Raw genomic sequence first — 18,895 nt, 5'->3', positions numbered from 1 at the left:
ATTGTGATTAAACAACTTCAAACAGAATTCCGCGTAAGTAACACACTGTGATGCCTTACCCATTCCGAAAATATCTTCTCCATGTCCCCTTATAGCTTTGCGAAGTAATTTTGAGGCTTTTTGATAGATTCGCGGCGTCTAGTATTATCGATCTCAAAACAATCTCAGCAATCTAACGAAACTTTTTTGAACTTCAAGGAGCAGAGTTGCCATGAGACCTTTTAAGCTAATGTCGAGTTTGAACGGTATTTTTAGATCACCTCAAACAGCAATGTTTAACTGAGAACAGAATTTCGAATGTTTTTTTTTTGTTATTTTACAAACGACAAAAAATATTGTCGGTAAAATCACCGTAACTTGTAAACAAATAATCGAAGTGATGTGAAAATTCGACAAGGTCGCTTCAAATTTGCTTTGTTCTAAAGCTAACGTGAAAACTTTCTATCTACGTGTCAGTCTCAGGAACTTTTGCCCAGAAGGGGATGCGAATGTAGCAAACGATGATAATAAGTTGACTTTCTTAAGCTCGCCTTGAAGACTTGTACAAGTATTTTAAGTAATTTCATTCCTTGTCTGTTTCTTCCCCATACTTCTTTCCGATTCTATAGGGGACATACTCTTAGTGATTGCTTAAAAAGAAAAATTGAAGAGATTTTTGATATGCTTTGTCCGTACTGCTTACCATTACTGATATTTTCAAAGCAACTGGAATTAAAATAGAAAGCTTTGCGGAGAGTTTAGTTATTGCTTGTAAGTCGAAGTTCCTAATCAGAGCGTTGGTGCATTGAATTTTTCATGCTTATGTTAGGGCTTGACTTTTTTTGCCAGAATATTTTTTTAGTTTATATTTTTCTGGTGATTAATTCTTCTTTCGATTGATATCACTGGTTGGAGAAGTTTAGCCGTGGCCGTTGTTTGCAGTCGAACAAGTGCAATGAAACTCGTCGAAAAGATGATCGTTGCAGCAACGAACGGCGATGGTATTTGTATGATTTATTTAGGTCAAAGAACTAAATTGTAAGTCTAAAAATAGGACGAGTACCACCAATTAAGGTTAGACACGACGAGGATTCGGTTCGGATAAAGGATTCGGTTCAATTTTTCAATTCTCAACTGAACACTAACTATATCTAACTAACGATATCGTATATCGACAAATACAGGTATGTATCACTTCTCAGTATTCATGAACTCGTAATGCATGGTTGCCTTCTGGAAAATTTAGTCATTCGAATACAAATAAAAAAAATGAAATTTGCGACTGCATTTTTCCGTTTCGAATACTGAATAGGAGTGGATATAGTGAAATCTTTAGGTTCATTGTCGAAAACTTATAACGGAAAACAATTCGCTTTGAAATATCATCGTTGTAATTAGGTGTTAGTTAAGATCATGTAATATTTATATATATAGTGTTCAAGTCCAATATTTGCGTAAATACATCCTTCATCAGGTAATGAAACGTAAAAAGGAAGATGCAGCGAATTGTCTTGCCAGATAGGTCACCTGGCACACAAAACATGCATGCGTGGAGGCCTCAAGTTACCAAGGCGTCCGTACATGTACAGTATGAAAAATCGCAGCAAGAGACTCATTTCATAAAAGCATATATCCGTATACTTCTGCATCTAATTTATTTATTGTCCATACATTTTGTAAATAAATTGACAAAGCGTGTATTTAAAGGCCGTCGGGTAACTTAGATCATATGCTCGTGTTTCTTAAAAACTCTACAGCACTTGAGATTTCAACCCGCGACCATCCCGACCCGACCCGCTACTATTTGATAGAAAAACCACAAATATCTCAAATATCGACACAATTCCTTTTAACTCCATTTGTGCGTCCCGCAGTAGCGACTATGGAAAGCGCCTAATGTTTCCGCTTTCAGAAACAGACATTGCAGGACGTGAAACCACGTCAACGGCAATCAGGAATAGGATTTTCAATGATCGAAATTCGGGTGCATGTGTGAACAGGCCAGCGTTGCTTTGTTATTTTCACCACTTCTGACTGGTCCCAGAGAATTGAAAATGGACGATATAAAGCAATACAATGATAAATGATGTTTCCCGCACTTCCCACAGAAATTTAAAGCGTACTTTTAGTCATTTAAGGGTTAATATTACTTCTGACTAAGAAAATTTCGAGCATGTTTTCGATTCGCTGCCCCAAGCTTTTCAAAGCGAACGTTTGGCTGCCTTAGTGACCTAACAGGATGCTAAACAGTCAATTGCAGCAACGCTAACAGTCATAAATTATTGTAAAAAAATAGCTCGCTAAGTAGGTTCGCCAATGTCGTGAGCGAAAAGTTTCTTAAATTAAATATTTTACCAATTTGTGTTAAAACTTTTCTTTTCTTAGGCGTAAGTGATGCCTTTGCCTTGCCTGAATTCATTTCCAAAGTTTAGCTTAGGTGTCCAAGTGATGTTGTGTCCGATAGGCAATAAATTTAAAACATGAAGACATATGCTCCTATTTTCTTATATAATTGAAAAAAAGCTCTTGCTCTCTATTAGTTTTTAGGTAAATTTTGAAAAAAAAAAATAAAACGTTTCTTCGTTTTTTTTTTTTTTTTAAAAATTTTGCTCTACCGGATTTTTTGGAAATAAAGTTAATAGTGTCATTGTAAAAATTTTGCCAGATCGCAATTTGGAAGAATTTTTTTTTTTTTTTGTTTCTGTTTTGATTAAATCAAATAGTTTCTCCCAATCATTTTGTTTAGGCCGTAACTAATTTGCTTTTGCTTTTTTTTTTTTTTTTTCCTTTTTTTCATATCTCTTCACGTTGTGCCTACTTAGACATTCATTAATATTTGCTATGGTGCTGCAAATGTCCCTCGCTTCTAAACTAATTAGACAGAATTCGTAAATAAAGCGAAAACTCAATCGGCTTAAAAAAGTTCGCAAACCAAAGCCCATCGCCACCCATCAGAGAAGAAAAAAAAAAAAAGAAGAAACTTTAATGAAAAACCAAATACTTATTTGAGTATTTGAAAAACAACATTTGACGGAGCAGAAAAGTCTAAAATAAAATTAAAGTCCTTAAAAGTATGATTTGGTTTTAAAATAATGCTGAATGCCGAAAGCATAACTAACAATATACATGCATATATATATATACATATATATATATATGGACCAAAAAAGAAAAAAAAAAAAAAGTCACTTTGCATATAAATGAATGAAGTGAAAAAATAAATCAATACAAAAAATTTAGGGTAAATTATTATATTTTTTTTTTGTTTTTTCATTTTTGCTTTGTGTTTTACCATGATTTGTTGTAGATCTATAAAAATTTCCAAGTGTGAGTGTGTTTGTGCACGAAATATTGCGTATATACATCGATTACTAACCTATTTAAAAAATGTATTTTATATGTGTGGCAAACTTTTAGGCATTAATAAAGTGGTTGAAAAATTACAAAAAAAAAAAAAAAAAAAACAAAAATAAAAAAAAATGAAAAATAAAAAATAAAAAGTACTTCAATGTAAATCATTTAAAATCATGCAAAAGCGAACGCAACGTGAAATGTCAGTTTATTCGTTTTTCAATATTCCCATCTCCAAGCGATGTGATCAAAGTGCGGAGGATGCTTTAACAGTTCGATCGGGTGGAGAAAGCAGGTTGTGCGTATGTTTGGTTAATCATATGTGCTGAACCGCTGTAGTCTGCTGTCACATTAATAGACAGTCGGTATTGAGAATACAAAACAAAAAAAAAAAAAAAGAGAAGAAAACAAAGAAATGTCGGGGATAATAAGCGAGAATGAGAGAGTGAGAACAAGAGGTAGAGACGCAAGGAATGAAGGGGTAAAACATAAAATGATGTTGAGCAGTAAATACAACGTTACCTTATGAAAATTTTAAAAGTAAACGGTACGGGAGTTCCTTTAGCTCTATAGATTTGTTTTTCTCCGATTTCAGCGTCAGTAGAAGTTTGCAGTTGCTGCCTATGACTATGTGACTGTTAACAGTGTTGGTAATAAGGCCGACGTTGGCAATAAGATGGTACAAAGTCCGGAGCCAACTAGTCCATGTTATGTTACATGTACATGTCTACCTTTCTATATATACATATATATATATATATACATATATATATATATATATATATATATACGTATATATATTTGTGTGCAGCTTGAACGACTGGCTAGATGCTTGCTGCTGACTTGGTTTGGCTAGTTGTTACGCTCTTCGAGTGTGGACTCCTTTTTTTTACTTCAGCACACGCACTTTTGTATCTGGCATCTCTTTTTCGTTTTGGTCATTTTTTCGCAATTGACAAACGGGTCGCATACGCACACACAGACCTGCAGTTACGGAGAATGCGGTAATGCATTAACGTACGCAGAACAACGAATCACTGTTGATGATGTGCTGCCAACCATTCATACCATGACTCACATGTGCAACGAAAAAGAGGCACAACATTGTAGCCGCTTTGGTTTTTCTCGTTTTTCCTTTCTTTTTCTGCTGTTACTGTTGTTGCTTTCTGCTGTTTGTTATTGTTGCTGTTGGCGCGTTTATTGTTGTTGTTGTTGTTGTTGCCTTTTTTTTCGTATTTTTGTGTGTGAAAAATTTTACACATTTTATTTTTCACTCGCACACGCATGAAAATAAAATGCTAAAAAAATTTACCGTGAAATGAATGTATGCATGCACATGCATTCAGATGCAACGAATCAATGTATCTAGGTGTGTGTGTGTGTGTGTGTGTGTGTGTGTGTGTGTGTGACTGCGTATTCTCGCGTGCATGTGTTTCACGAATGCGTTTGTACACGGCCGCAATAATATGCGTGGCAAGTAAATAATGTAATCTACTTTTGGGCTCTCGCATAGTGTGAGTGTTTAACGCGAAAGTCCTCTGCCAGTTTTTTACTCCTTCCGTGTTATGTACTTTTTTTCTCTCGTTTGCATGTGTTTTTTATTTACATGGTTACATAAAAAAACTAACGAGCCAAGCACGCATGTGAGTATGTCAAACAGTAATACAAAGCTTTCTTGTTGTTGTGTTCGTTTTTTCACCCATCATCATCAGCATGAGCATCAGCATAATTTCCTTGCATATATGGTAAGAGTAACAGACCTCCGGTATTGTATAGTATTTAGCGAGTATGGTAATGATATGTACGCACTTTTGATAACAAAAACAACAACAACAATACTACAGACAGATTATATCGAAAACGCATACTCTCTCTCCTCCATTGGCAATGCATGTTTGCATTTTTTTTAAACATTCATCTATCCAACATACCTATATTGTATAGGCCCAGCGAACTGAACCTAGTAAAGCTGCACGAGCGTTTCGGTGTCCGTGAGTATGTTGCTTTGAACAATAACAACAAACAATAATTATTGAAATGCCAAACTTAAAAGGATTGTGCGCTGTTCATGTGCGTGTTTATGCTTTTGCTTACATTACACTTTAATTTATAACATTTTGTCCATGATCATATATTACAGCTATACGATAAAAAACCGAGAGAAAAATAAAAAAAATTAAAAAAAGCGATATAAATGAGACGAAACGTTCAGCATTTTGTTGATAGGCAGCGCCAATTGACAAGCAGTACAGCCTGCTACGCGCTATGCGTTTCCTTTTTCTCTCCCCTTCTCCCAGCTATAGATAGGGGTCATTCGTCGAACTCTTTGTTGTTCCTGTCCATGAGTATTTGAAGTCCGAGATGCAGTAAAAACAATAACAGGCTTCTGGTACTCATTAAATATCAATTTTTTTTTTTTGTTTTTTTTGTTTCAAAAACTTTGTTGTTTATGCTTGTGGTGGAAAACAACAAATACTTTATTATAGTAATAAACAAACTCTTCGGGACATTTTCTTTTAAATAATTCAATTTTAAATTTTGCGTTTGCAAAGCATTGTGATTAGTATAAGAGGCCTTTAACGGGGCAGGCCATTGCAATTCACTTTTTATTGGCGCTTCATAGTTGCTTTAAACCTTCGAGAGCATAAGTAGAGTAAAAGTTGAATACTTGAAAGAAATTCTTTGTCGAAATTTCGAGCAATTTTCCCAATCGAACTGAAAGGATCAGCTAAACAGGAAATCTATGTCAAATAAATTCATCTAAGAGGCTCAAAAATCTTGTATCTAAAGTCGTGCTATCTCTTTTTAGCTTACGATTTTAATTGGAAGATAGTTAAAAAGTAAAACGACAAACTGGTTACTAACTTTTCTAAATATACGCAGGGTTGCATTTAAAAAGGGTTCATTTTCGTTCACAAGCTTTTTCAAATAGAAGTACCTTAGTGCAGATTCATTGACATGATCAGCGAATGAATACGAGGCCAAGGACGAGACGACAGAACTTAGTGCTCTTCTCCTAAGAAATTAAAACTCTATGATAAACATTTTTGTGTAAAAAAAATTGTAAGTATTACGCCCCTTCCCCCCTTTGAATGAATAATAAAATTATTAAAATATTAAAATATTTATTATAACAAAAAACATCTCTATAAATTATTTTAATGCTTTAAACGGCCACAAAACGATTACAGTTTTCATTCTTTTCATTTGACTTTTTTTGCATGTCCTTAAAATAGCATTCTTCATAGCGATGTGTAGGGAGTTTTCGATAAGTTCATTTGAACATTGTTTATTAACAAAAGAATGTATTTTTTTCGTCGAAAAGAGATAAAAATATTTTTCATTCAAATAATCGCCAATCATTCAAAAAGGAAACATTTTAAATATCCCACCCCCTATGTCACTAGCTATAGACTGTGTAATTTAAATGCTTTTTTTATTTAGATTAAAACTTGAACAAATGGGCCGCAGAACTATGGTTGTTTTCTTTTTAATATGACCAATAATTGGGGGTATGTGCCCTGTACTTGTACGACAGTGACAGAATTTGTAGCAAGGGTTTAACGTGGGTTCCTGCCTGAAAGGCTTAACCCCACGGTGGCCCAAGCCACTTTAAGCGTACTACGCCCCCTGGCGAGGGCCGCACCCAAGCAGCCAGGACTCACAAATTGATCATCGATATTCGTTCAAAAAGGGAAAAATTGCGCTCGATTCCAATTTCGATTTTCAGAAAAACGATAATACTCGACTGGGCGACAGCACGTCGTTTACTGTAATCATCTTGTGGAGATAGTGAAGCATTTTTTCTTGTGAAGAAGAAAACTAGATTGTACAACTTTCAGTCAATACTTTAGCAGTGGAAACTTTTGTGGAACTCTTTCTTTGAAGATCATATGTGAAGCCTATCCCTAAGCCTTTCGGTTGAATAACGTACTGAACAACTCACTCACTAATGAAATGATGTAATGCTTATTTCGCTAACTGTTATTCCAAATACCCTGTCCACACTCTGTTACTAGAAAGCATTTTTACAGGCCTTGGTAAATAACTTCGACGGTAAGAAAAAGATTTAAAAGAGTCACGATTGCTAAAAAAGTCGATTTGTTGCGCGGACGTCATTTTTACCTTGTACGTTAGCAGATAAGTTTTTGCCTGCCACGAACCTCCTCAAACTAAGGATGCCTCGCTGCAATGATTTCGGGAGTGGCAAAACGTTTCAGGGTTGTGTAATGAAACCCGTTTGTGCAAAAAAAAAAATATACAAACCGGGTGTAACGTACCGGGTCAGCCGATTTCATTTCGGCTTATCTTGAATACATCCCTTCCCCGCCACATTACTCGTCGGCTAGTGGTGAACACAGCAGCTACAGGCCAAGCAAAGTGTGCAGCCTAATAGATACAAAGAGTTATCTTTCTCGTTTCATTTTTCAAGAACTAAGTTTTGGGCAAACATGGACATAGGAAAATGACAGCGTCGTGAATTGGAACAACTGAGAACACAGGTGGAGTTGTCATCGAACGTTATTCAAAAATTCCTAGGTTGTTGGCGATGTTAATAACTTTCGAAATTTATTTATTTTAATACCTTTGTTTCGCTTGAATATTATTATACAGTTATTTCCATTCCCTATCAAAAAAAATTGTCAGATACGCTATCAAACAAGCGATCTATGTTGAATCATTTTGAAGACTTCCTTTTCTGTTGAATAGATACCCGAAATAAGTAAAGCGAACAGATGCCTCCTAACCAATAAGTGCATGTAGAGAGAGATAGAAACATTACCCTTCTTCTCGTCAGATCTTTCGTTTGAACGAGGCGTTCGTGGGCCGGCAGCAACATATTCTTAAAGCAAATATTGATCCTACGACGCCTCAATCCTCGCGTAATTATCACACAGAAATACGGATTCAATTAGCGTTTAGTTCTATTACAACTACAAAACCTATAAAAGCCAAATCCGTAAATACACAGTTTAAGTATTTCCCAAAGTGCGACGACTTATCATACAGCAATTGTGCTCATAAAGCTGTGACAACACTTGCAAGAAGTTATTGCCAATGTGTTTCAAGATTGTTAAAAGTAAGTAAACTTTACTTACAGGGACTGACGCCACTGCTAAGAGATCTAAGATTTAATTAGAGATTGTGCCAGTAATATGCATGTTATGATGGGACTGACAGTTTGTGGACTATTACTATTAGATCCGTTAAATTGAAATGATCTAAAACGGAAGCGGATGGATTAAAACTTGGCTAAGTGAGAAGTGCAATTTCGAGATGACGAAGACAATTTCACGAAAGTTCTAACATAAGAGGATGTGTGTTCTCTGAGCCCTTACTATATATGATATTAGGTTTGCAAGATTATGCAGAGGAAATCTTGCAATCATATCATTGCAGTAGTTTACGCATGGAAACATTTGGATCGTAGAGTTTTCTCCAAGTTAGGCAGCCATTTGTTCAAATGCCGTGGGTTTTAGAATCTCTTGAGGTAGTATCTGCTTCTTCTAGGGTCCGCGATTACAGGTTCGAACGAATAGTTAATACAATTGCTAGGTTTGTATATAATGTTAGGCTTTAAGATCACATATCGTCTTATGGTCACAAAGCTCTGCTTGGTTGTACTCTCCGCAAATTTGTTAAAGTATCGTAAATTAGTTTTGTTTCATAATACGATTAGAAATGGTTTCTCCTCTCGATTGTGGGGCCGGCTTACTTTTTTGCGATCTTTTCAGGTTTACACCTCTATCAGTTTTAGATTGGTATTTGAGAGATGTTTTGTGGTCAGAGTTGCGGGTTGCTGGAACTGTTTGTCATACAAACTTCGTATTTAGCAAACGTTTTTCGCCTTAAACTTCTATTTTGCTAATTTCATATGATTACTTTATGAATGTATGAATGTAAGTGTGTGTTCGAATAATACTAATTGGGACTATATATCTTTTCCTTCGTTGTTGCGATTTGTAATTTGATTATTTTTAGTTTTATATGTATGTACATATATGTACTAATTAGATTTAATAGCCCAGGATTTTTATTACTATGTAATGCATGTTCACATTTTGGCCTGAATGGCTATGGTGAATAAACAAACAAAAATGAATAAAGTAATGTTATCCATATGGGAGCGAAAGTTTAATTTGTTATCAAGTTTCGAAAGTTGCAGGGATTCTCTGAGTCCAACATACGTTTCATATATTTCCAATGAGGCCCTTATGCTTAAGAATGTGTTTGGCTTAGCGACATTTACGGTAAGAGATTTGTGTGTTGGGCTTCGACACTACTGCTAATTCTGGCTAGGCATTCAATTATTGTAGTATCAAAAAGATCGATAGTCCAACGATCGCAGCTTAAGATGATGAAAATATCGTCGGCATCAAGCAACAATCCAAGTACTACCGTTAGTCTCTGCTACTACAATTAAGTCACTGACTAAAAGATTAGACAATGTAAGGCAGCATAGAAGAAGAACTCCTGCGCTCTTTTCGATTGGTAGGTATATATCGCGGCGCTTGATTCCTTTTTTTTTTTGTGATTCTATCTATTCTTTACAAAAATGCTAAAAGAATTATTTCTACAAAGAAAATTGACGTCGAGGCAATCACTGACGTTTGGTGTAACGTGATCTTAGTTTTTTCCAAATTTTTCCTAAAATTTCTGTTATATAACGTGTACTTTTGACATGTTTTTCCGTTGCGAACGTTCAAAATTAATGAATTCAACTTTTCTTTTTTGGATAGTGCAATAGAATGTACATCTCAGGAGACAAATGTTCAACATCGGAAAAATATTCTCACACTACCGCTACACGCAGCATCATTTATTCGGACGGTAGCATGTCGTTTTGTGAACAAAAACAAGTTCACCAATATTTTTAATGAACTTTCACACGAAATTTCAACAAATTTTGTATAAAACTTTAGTTACTAACCCGAGAAAAGAATTTAAAGTTATTTTACTTGATATTTTTCGTCAAATTTATTCAACCAGTTTTATATAACTGGACAAAGATTTAAAGAGCAGCAGACAGCATCTTCTTTTCGTTTGCTACTGAAAAAGGTGGTGGTTCTCGGGTTATACATTGTCATGAAATCTCGAAGTACTATCTTAAATGAACTTTAACATATCAAGAATACGTTCGAAGACATAAAAGCAACCCTTTCATAAGATGAAACCTGTTTACTTCGTATTTGCGTAATGATGGTCAGAATCGGTCAGTTTGCTGTTGAGTTACAATCTGGCGTCATTTTATATTGTCCTTCGGTTTAGCTGATGCTGCATTGCAAAGTACCCGTACAATCGTTCTTTTTCTTTTAAGATTTTTTTTTTTTTTTTTTTTTTTTTTTGGTATTAAATTTCCAGTTTTGCCGGGAATTTTTTTTACTTTCAATAAGCAAATGTAGTCGGCCGTCCAAATGTTAAAAGGACATTCTATTAAAAACTCTACACATGCCTTTGTTAAATTGTCAAAGATATGCAAACGATAACAAAAAAATACAAGTTTCTGCAAAGACTGAGATTTAGCAAATTGAGCTTAAGTGATAAATTCCACCACTGCAGTACTTGTACGTTTTGCTTTGAAATTTCGTCCTATTTGAGCAAAAGATTCGCCTTCTATTCCATGGACTTGAATGCTATGTGGTGTGACTGAGAATGTGAAGAACGCATTAAGTGTGTGAATATGACTTCGACTTTTTTTAAACAATACACACTCGTTTGGTGAGAAAATGGAAAAATTAGTTATTGACAGACGATATATTGGTCTTTGTAGGATATCACCAATAGAACCTATGATGTTGATATCGTCATAAGAATGGAAGCATCATTCAAGCAAATAATAAATCATGTGTTGAAGCCCGTGTTAACTAAAAGGACTAGTGTCTGCTGATAAGAGTGGGAAGGGTACAGCATTCCAGGTTAGAACTGCAAACACTTCATTAAACGAATTTTCCTATAAGGGGCCGAATTATTTCATACTGAAAGCTCATGATATAATCATTTCTCGCATATCGCGTCCACTCTTTGTCGCAGATACATCAATTATCGCTGATCGCACTTTTTAATGACGGTTTCATTTAGTAGGGACAGACCGTAACATGCCACGCGCAGCTGACCACCCCAAATTTGCCCACCATGGGTATTGAGCTTTATCGTCCTTGTTGATGGTCGGTCTAGTCTGCATCATGGTTATTTAGCATTTGGACGTCGTATCGCTTCCGCTCTTCATTATTAAGCAGCACTGTTCTCCGAATGAAGCAAAAAAGTTTTCCAATGGCGTCTTTTTGACACAGAGTTGCACCTATTCAAAGTTCCAAGAAACTATATCGTGCACGCTGTAATGCGTTAAGGTATAAGGCTTTGAAATATAGAAGTCACAGTTTCATTTAGTATCCTACAGTACTGCTTAAGAAGAAGAGAGACACACACCCATTAGTGGATTATGTAGATTCATCTCAGGACATCACAACTTTGATTTTGGTGAAAATAGTAGGGGTTTACTACGGAAGAAGAACATCAACGGTGTGAAAATGTAACGTGTATTAGAATTAATAAATTGGTTTCACTGTGGGCTCTTTTCGTTGATGGAAGCCGCTGAGATGCCGATAGTAATGCTGGTATTATGATTAATGCATCCTAAATGAAAGTATGCCGATTCATTTAATAAATACATCAAATTTCTGTTCCGGAAAATAAGTTGCCTGTAATACATATATACATTGTTCTCCGTTCAACCTACGTGACAGAAGTTTAGACCTAATCGCAAAAAAAAAAAATGCCTGAATGGGGAGATATTGAAATTGTCCTATAATTTGTTTATTTCTTGCTCTGTTGAGGCGATAAGGCGTTTTTTGACTACCAGATCAATTTGGACAAGTAAATGAACATAAGAATTTTATAAATTTTGACTACAACTAAGTTAATTTTTGCAGGATTCAAATCTCGGTGTGCTTTCGCCGCATTTCGTCATAGCCGTAGTGGACTCTCAAAGGGTAGAAACATAACGATCACCGATTGCGTAAATGTCCATCAATCTGCGTGCGGTCCTTATCCGTATTTCTTTCTTAACTTTTTTCTAACCATGAGCTTGTTACACGCGTAGGAATTATATTGACCGTCTTACGGAAAAAAAAAATTTCTTCGAAATACGTTATACATTAGATATTTGCAATCATTTTCAGAGCACACACATATATACATATATATATATATTTATATATACACACATATACATCAATAAAAATGTGAGAAGTTTTCATACCTTTTTTGAATGTTTGAAGACTTTTCAAAAAAGAAATGGTTATCTACGACTTCATACAAGAACATCGCAAAAGGGATAGTTTGTACCCTAACCTTGATAAGCAAAGGAGAGCCAATCAGAGAGAATGACGTTATAAAATATTTCGAAAACACTATATATATATATATATATACATATATACATATATGCGCAGATCGCTACTAGAAAACCTAGTGCGGTAAGGAAAACTATAAATCAACCCCCTTCTCTAAGACGATAGATAAGAAATAAATGTATTTACTTAACATATTTTTAGACAAGTCAAGAAAATACTGCCTGCAAACAATACCACGTGACTTACTTTATTGCTTTTCTCCATAGATATACGTACGTATATATATATATATATATATGTATATGTTGTTTTATGTTTTGATCTTTTTTATTTGCGTTTTTTGAATTTTTTTCCGTTGAAAGAGTGGCATAATTTAAGGCGCCAATTTTGTTTTTTTTTTAAATATATGTACATATATAAATATATATGTATGAACGAATGTTTTTGAATGAGAGTAAATAAAGAAAAGCGCAACAGTTTGTTTGAAAAACCAGACAGAACAAAAAGTTTTTTAAACATTTTTTCGTTTTTTTTTTGCTTTAGAAAACTTACAAGTATGAACGTGTACTTAATGTCTTCATGTGTATGTGAGAATACTCGAAGTCTAAAAAAGATATATAAACAAACTATAAATTCACAATACAACGAGGGATGTGGTTGTATGCGTTTTTTTTATTTTTTTTTTTTAGTTAATTTTTATCATACACACGAACATATTGCGAAGTTTTGTTTAAAGTGAAAAAAGAGAAAGAAGAAACGTTTCAAGAACGCAATAAAAATAGGAAAAATGAAAAAAACACCCTTAACCTTTGGAAATGCTCAGAGTTGAGGTAGGCACGTGATTAGTTAATTCTATAAGATGAACGGTACGTAGATATGTATATAAGTATGTTATATAGATAAATGAATCGTCTTCCTTTATATGCCTGAATTAAAGTACCCCCTTTTTGCTTGTCCACATAACCGAAGTAGATGTCTTTTCTTTTCATGACTTTTTTCATGAGCCTTTTCAGCTTAGCCATTTTTTCCGTTTCTCAAGAGCCTGTTTGCGTTTTCTATTGAGAAATTTTTTAATCCAAAAATTATCCGGTTTAGAGCAAAACTTCTCTCTTTAGATGAAAGCATCCATTAGCCATTTTTGGTCATTTGAAGATCAGTTATCATTTAACTGTTCATCGTTACATTTGCGGTCATCGTTCACCGTGCCTCAGTTTTTGTAATTTCGCTTTCGAAACGTAGACCGTGGCATTCTCGTTTTGAATGAAAGAAATACTTTGTTAAAAAACTTTTTTTCGTTGTTTTCTGTTAAGTTTTTTTGTTTTCATTTCTTTATAATTTATTAAGTTTGTGTTTTAATTATATTTTGCAAAAAAAAAAAAAAAAAAAAAAAAACCAAAGAGCACATACAGCTACGTTTTGGATTATTGGTGGACTTTTGTTGAGAGAGTTAGTAGAAATTTTTAATAATTTATGATATTATATATAATATAAACTATTAACAATATATGAAAAGAATGTTATGTTAAATTCGTTTAAACGGTGTTTTAATAACACATTGATTGAGTGGTTCCCACTTTTATAGATTGTGAAGTGTATGTTAAATACTTATCCTTGCCATCTAATCTACGAATAGAAGAACCCATAAATGTCTTGATTATCTCAGTGTTATTTTTTCCATTTCATTTCATTTGAAATCATCCAATTCAAGTCTTTTTCTCGCAATTTTTTACCATTAATTTCCATCGCATGCGTACACAAATTTTGGGCAGCTTCAGAAATGAGTCTTTGGATATTTTTATTTTAACCAGCAATGAATGTAAGGCATTTGTAATAAGGAGACAAATACTGTACATAGTCCACCTAAATGTACGGCACATCACTCAATAAGTTCGTACAATGGTATTTATAGATCTCCCTATCCCCATCAATTTTTCGTGACACTCCGATCATTAGTTGTTTTGGTGACGCAGCTTTCTTTGTTTTCAAAACAATGAAAAAGCCTGAGCTTAGTGAGGGAAAAAATAAATTTGAGCCAAAGAAGCGGTTGTCTAAGTGTTATTTTGTAGAGAAGCGAAGTAAAAACACCCAGAATAGTAAACTGTTTGGTCGTCCGAATTCGGCACTTGCTCCGGAAAAAATGGCTCCTTACCCTACGATCTTATTGAGTAATATGTTATACATGACGTAATATAAGAACAAAAGGTTTCAAACAATTTTCTCTTGTGGGGTAGATTAGATACATCCGTTGACCTGTCTGTCTTAAGTAAAGAAAGGGCTGAAGATCAAAAGCTCAAGAATGGCGATCATCTCGGACAATACAGAAACAAATATTTGTAATGTGGACCTAGTAAGGAACACTTTGATTACACTAATAGAGCAAGAGTAGGAAGGTGGATTACAATATCCCTGAAGTAAAAGTTATAGATTTTAGTAGGATACATTTTATCTGAAATGTGTTACAGTGAAGATCACAGCCAAATCTAATTCTATAAGAAATTGTAATTTACTCACTTAACAAATATGAAATCTGAAGCTTTTCTTCAAAGATTTAAGGAAAAGGATGTTTGGATATTTTTAGATTTTAAGACGTTATGATTAAAATAATTAAGCCAGTGGACGTTTGTCTTTCTTTATAGTTTTGTGCGGACGTTGATTTAAGGATATGCTCGAAATTTTCTTTGCCTTCGATGCTTTGATATTTTTTTCTTTTGCTTTAATATTTTAAAAAAGTTATTTTAAAAGAATTATGTCATCTTCTCCACATGGTGAAGCAGGTAAAACTGCTCAAGATTATCGTGAGCTAGAAAGCAAAACAAATTATTCACCCACGCAACATTATCAGCCGCATAGCTTAAATTTGCAAGAACAACAGCAACAATATCGACATGTTTCTCAACGCGCTACTGAATCAATAAATCCTTTGAATTTAAAGCGTGAACTATATTCTATTAAAGAGCAGGAAGAGTTAGGTGAATTAAAATCTGGTTGTAAAGAAACCACCAATCAGGATATAGATTATGATGCTGATGTTGATGATGATGTTGTGGGTGATAAATTGTTGGTGCATTCTGGCCAGGATACTCGTGAGAGTACTGCGGAAAAGGCGCAGAAAACTTTAAGCGAGAAAGAGCATATCTATGAACTCTTCCAACCTTGGGCTATAAAAACGTATGGCGATCATTCGAAAACCAAGACCATAACAATGCGTAAGAAAGTGCGTATTTTGAAGGCTTTAGAAGGCAAAGAGCATAGTCGTCCGGATAGTTCAAAATTTCGTTTTTGGGTTAAAACTAAAGGTGGGTTATATGTTCGCAAAAGTATTGTTTTTATCTAAATGTCCGCGATTTATTTAAAGGCTTTACTACAAATCGCCCGGACAATTTTTTGGATGCTCCTTGCACTCCACAATGTTTAAAACCATTGCCTCCGGACGCAGTTTTGTCTGATAATCCAGCTGATGTGAACTTATATGTGGCCTCGACGTCCAAGGTTGGTATAATATTGGAAGCCAAGTAAATGCATTTTATAATTTGCTTCTTTGAAGGATTTGGATAAACGACATTATCGCAAAGTGGCTGTGGTCGAGGAATTTTTTGATATAATATTTAATATTCACATGGAGCTGGGCGGTAGAAGTGGTTTGCATGCGGGCCAAAAACGTACCTATCGCATAGTGAGTCGTTAAAGTAGATCGAAATCTTGCCATCAACAGTTTTATTTTTGTTTTTGGTAATTTAAAATTTTGTAATAATTTCTTTTTTGTTATATTTCTCAGATATCCGAGACTTATGCTTTTTTGCCGCGGGAAGCAGTAACTCGTTTCTTATCCATTTGCCCTGAGTGCAAAAAAAATTTAAGGCCTTCTTCTCCAGCGACTTGTAGAGCAGAAGTGCCACAGAACGAAAGCTCTTCAGAAGTTGAAGCATTGAATTACTCATCGCATACTGAAAGCTCTTTGGAAGCGGGTCCCACCACAAAAATCTCAACAAAGTTCACTTCAGTTAGTGGGATATCAATCTCCGCAGCGAAGCGGCGAAGATATTCTAGTCCCGATAATAGTTTAAAGCCAACTATTGCAACTCTAGAGACTAAAAAGCATTCAGAAGATTTATATAGACGTAAATCAAGTCCTCCGATTTCTGGTCCGGGAACTCGTTTGCCAAAAATACGTGTAAATCCGTATTTGCAACGTCCTTTTACGCCACCCATACCAGAAAGTTCCAATTTAGCTGATTCTCCGTATGGGTTGAGCTTTGATTTTCATACTTTGAAATCACGTGAAAATTTAATGCGTTACTATGATTTTATGAGACGACTATATGAAGGCAACTTGCAAATGTCCGTTCCACAAATTCCAAATATAAGTTTTGAGAAAAAACCGCTACAAACTGCTAGCTTAGCAAAGCAATCGCAAAAAAAACCTGTCCAAAAGCCTTTAGAAAGTTCAATTACGTCTTCATCAGATGATGAAACTGATAATGTTACCATTATTAATCCCAAACGTTTTAAAAATTCCCCTGAAAGCTTATTATTGAAAAAAGCTCTAGAGTTGCCTCTAAAAGTACCGGTTATAAATAGAAATACTGTTTCTACTTGCTTTAGTACTTCTTCTTCTTCTTCTTCTGCTAACACTCTATCTCAGGCTTGTGCAATTAATCTCTCCAAACAAACTTTATCTGTTTTCAGCTCTGCCCTTGAAACTCCAAAAGCGCCGAAAACTGCTTCTATGCCTACGACGTCAACACCTACATCAGTGAAAACAGAAGCTATAACACCGCCAAAATCCACAATAACAACAAGTTTACGCATTCCGCAAATACGTTCAACTTCAATGTTACCACCGTTAGATTTTGAACATTTAAAACCGATTACGTCTACATATTTGCAGTTGACGCGCAGCATGGGCTTAAGTGATGAAGAGGCTTTGCGCTTTGATAATTTGGTGAGTAACGAAACTAACCTTAGCTTGTAAGCAAAGATATCACAGCCCGTCATTAAATACGCTATACTACCCTGCAGTATTTCATATAACGCCCTGCCAGTATAAGACATTATGTAGGAAATGTGTACCAAAAAGTGTTCCGATTCGAACCATTTTACACTGCGTTTGTCCTTGGCAAAAAATACGTGAGTGTACCGAATTTTATTAAAACATTTCAAAAATTGCGATCTTTAGGTTGAAAACAAGAGTAACAGATGGGTAGAGAGACAGAGAGACAGAGAACCTTATATCGATTCATATAGTAAGAAGTAGATCTCTTCCTAGTCCTTCTGTGTGTTGCATATATCCGCACAACAAGGGGGTGTAGGGTATAAGAATAGAAATAAAGAAAGAAAAAAATCAAATTTTTGAAAGGAAATTACTTTCGATCGATAAGCACTTTTCGAAACACAACTTGAATTTTTTTATATTCGTATTTTTCCAAATTTTTATTCATTTTTTATTAATTGTTTTTTGCGTTTATTAGGTATAGTCTTATTAAAAAAAAATTTTTATGCTTATGCGTAAAAATAGGCAATGCTTTTAGTAAATTTTTTTAATTAAATAATGCTTTTTGAATTATATTTTGTTTTGAAAGAAAATTCTTTTACAAAAATGTACTTCTTTTTTTTTTTATAAAAACCAAAATAATTTTAACTAATCTAGTTTACTTTTTTCTATGAAATGCCTGGCTTTGTAAAACTTTGCTTCTGTTTATGAGCTGCTTGTCTTTTAAAAAAAAAAAAACCAAATAAACGACTAAAACTGCGCTACAGAAATTTGTATAATCAGAACAACTAAAAGTATATTATATCGGCAAACTGCAATAAACCGAGAAAGGTTACTTCATCAATATCTGAAGAAAATCGATCCAAAGCTGCGTAAACATATTTTTTAAATATTTACAATTTTTTTTCTTTTTATATTTTAAGCTTAGATCTCGTTTTTTTTTTTTTTTGTTTTTTTTTACATTATTTTTGTTTTTCTTTAAATTTTTCAATTAATTATTAATTATTTCTACTATAAAGAAAGACAAGTTTTTAATAAACTCATTTGTAATGAATGCATTATTATCATACATTTGCTGCTTTTTCTTTGCTTTTTATCTCTTAGTGCTTTAGTAATATTATTACGCATTATATTATCACTTATTAATGTTTTATATATAATTGAAAAAAAAAAAAAAAAAACACAAAAAAAAAAGATATATTTTATAATTAGAATCATTCGA

At 34.2% G+C, this 18,895-nt stretch overlaps 1 protein-coding gene across 1 annotated transcript; it reads left to right on the top strand.

Moving 5' to 3' along the window:
• Nucleotides 1-15,429: 15,429 nt before the first annotated feature.
• LOC119632927 lies at nt 15,430-17,655 on the top strand. Its single transcript, XM_038026080.1, has 4 exons — nt 15,430-15,979; nt 16,039-16,172; nt 16,228-16,356; nt 16,459-17,655. The coding sequence occupies exons 1-4, from the start codon at nt 15,430-15,432 to the stop codon at nt 17,653-17,655; spliced, it is 2,010 nt and encodes a 669-aa protein (XP_037882008.1).
• Nucleotides 17,656-18,895: the final 1,240 nt, after the last annotated feature.

This window comes from Glossina fuscipes, unplaced genomic scaffold (genome assembly GCF_014805625.2).
Source record: "Glossina fuscipes isolate IAEA_lab_2018 unplaced genomic scaffold, Yale_Gfus_2 2, whole genome shotgun sequence".
In the NCBI taxonomy this organism is placed as follows: Eukaryota; Metazoa; Arthropoda; class Insecta; order Diptera; family Glossinidae; genus Glossina; species Glossina fuscipes.
Note: the sequence above shows the minus strand (reverse complement) of the source record. Positions and strands in the feature narration are given on the sequence as shown.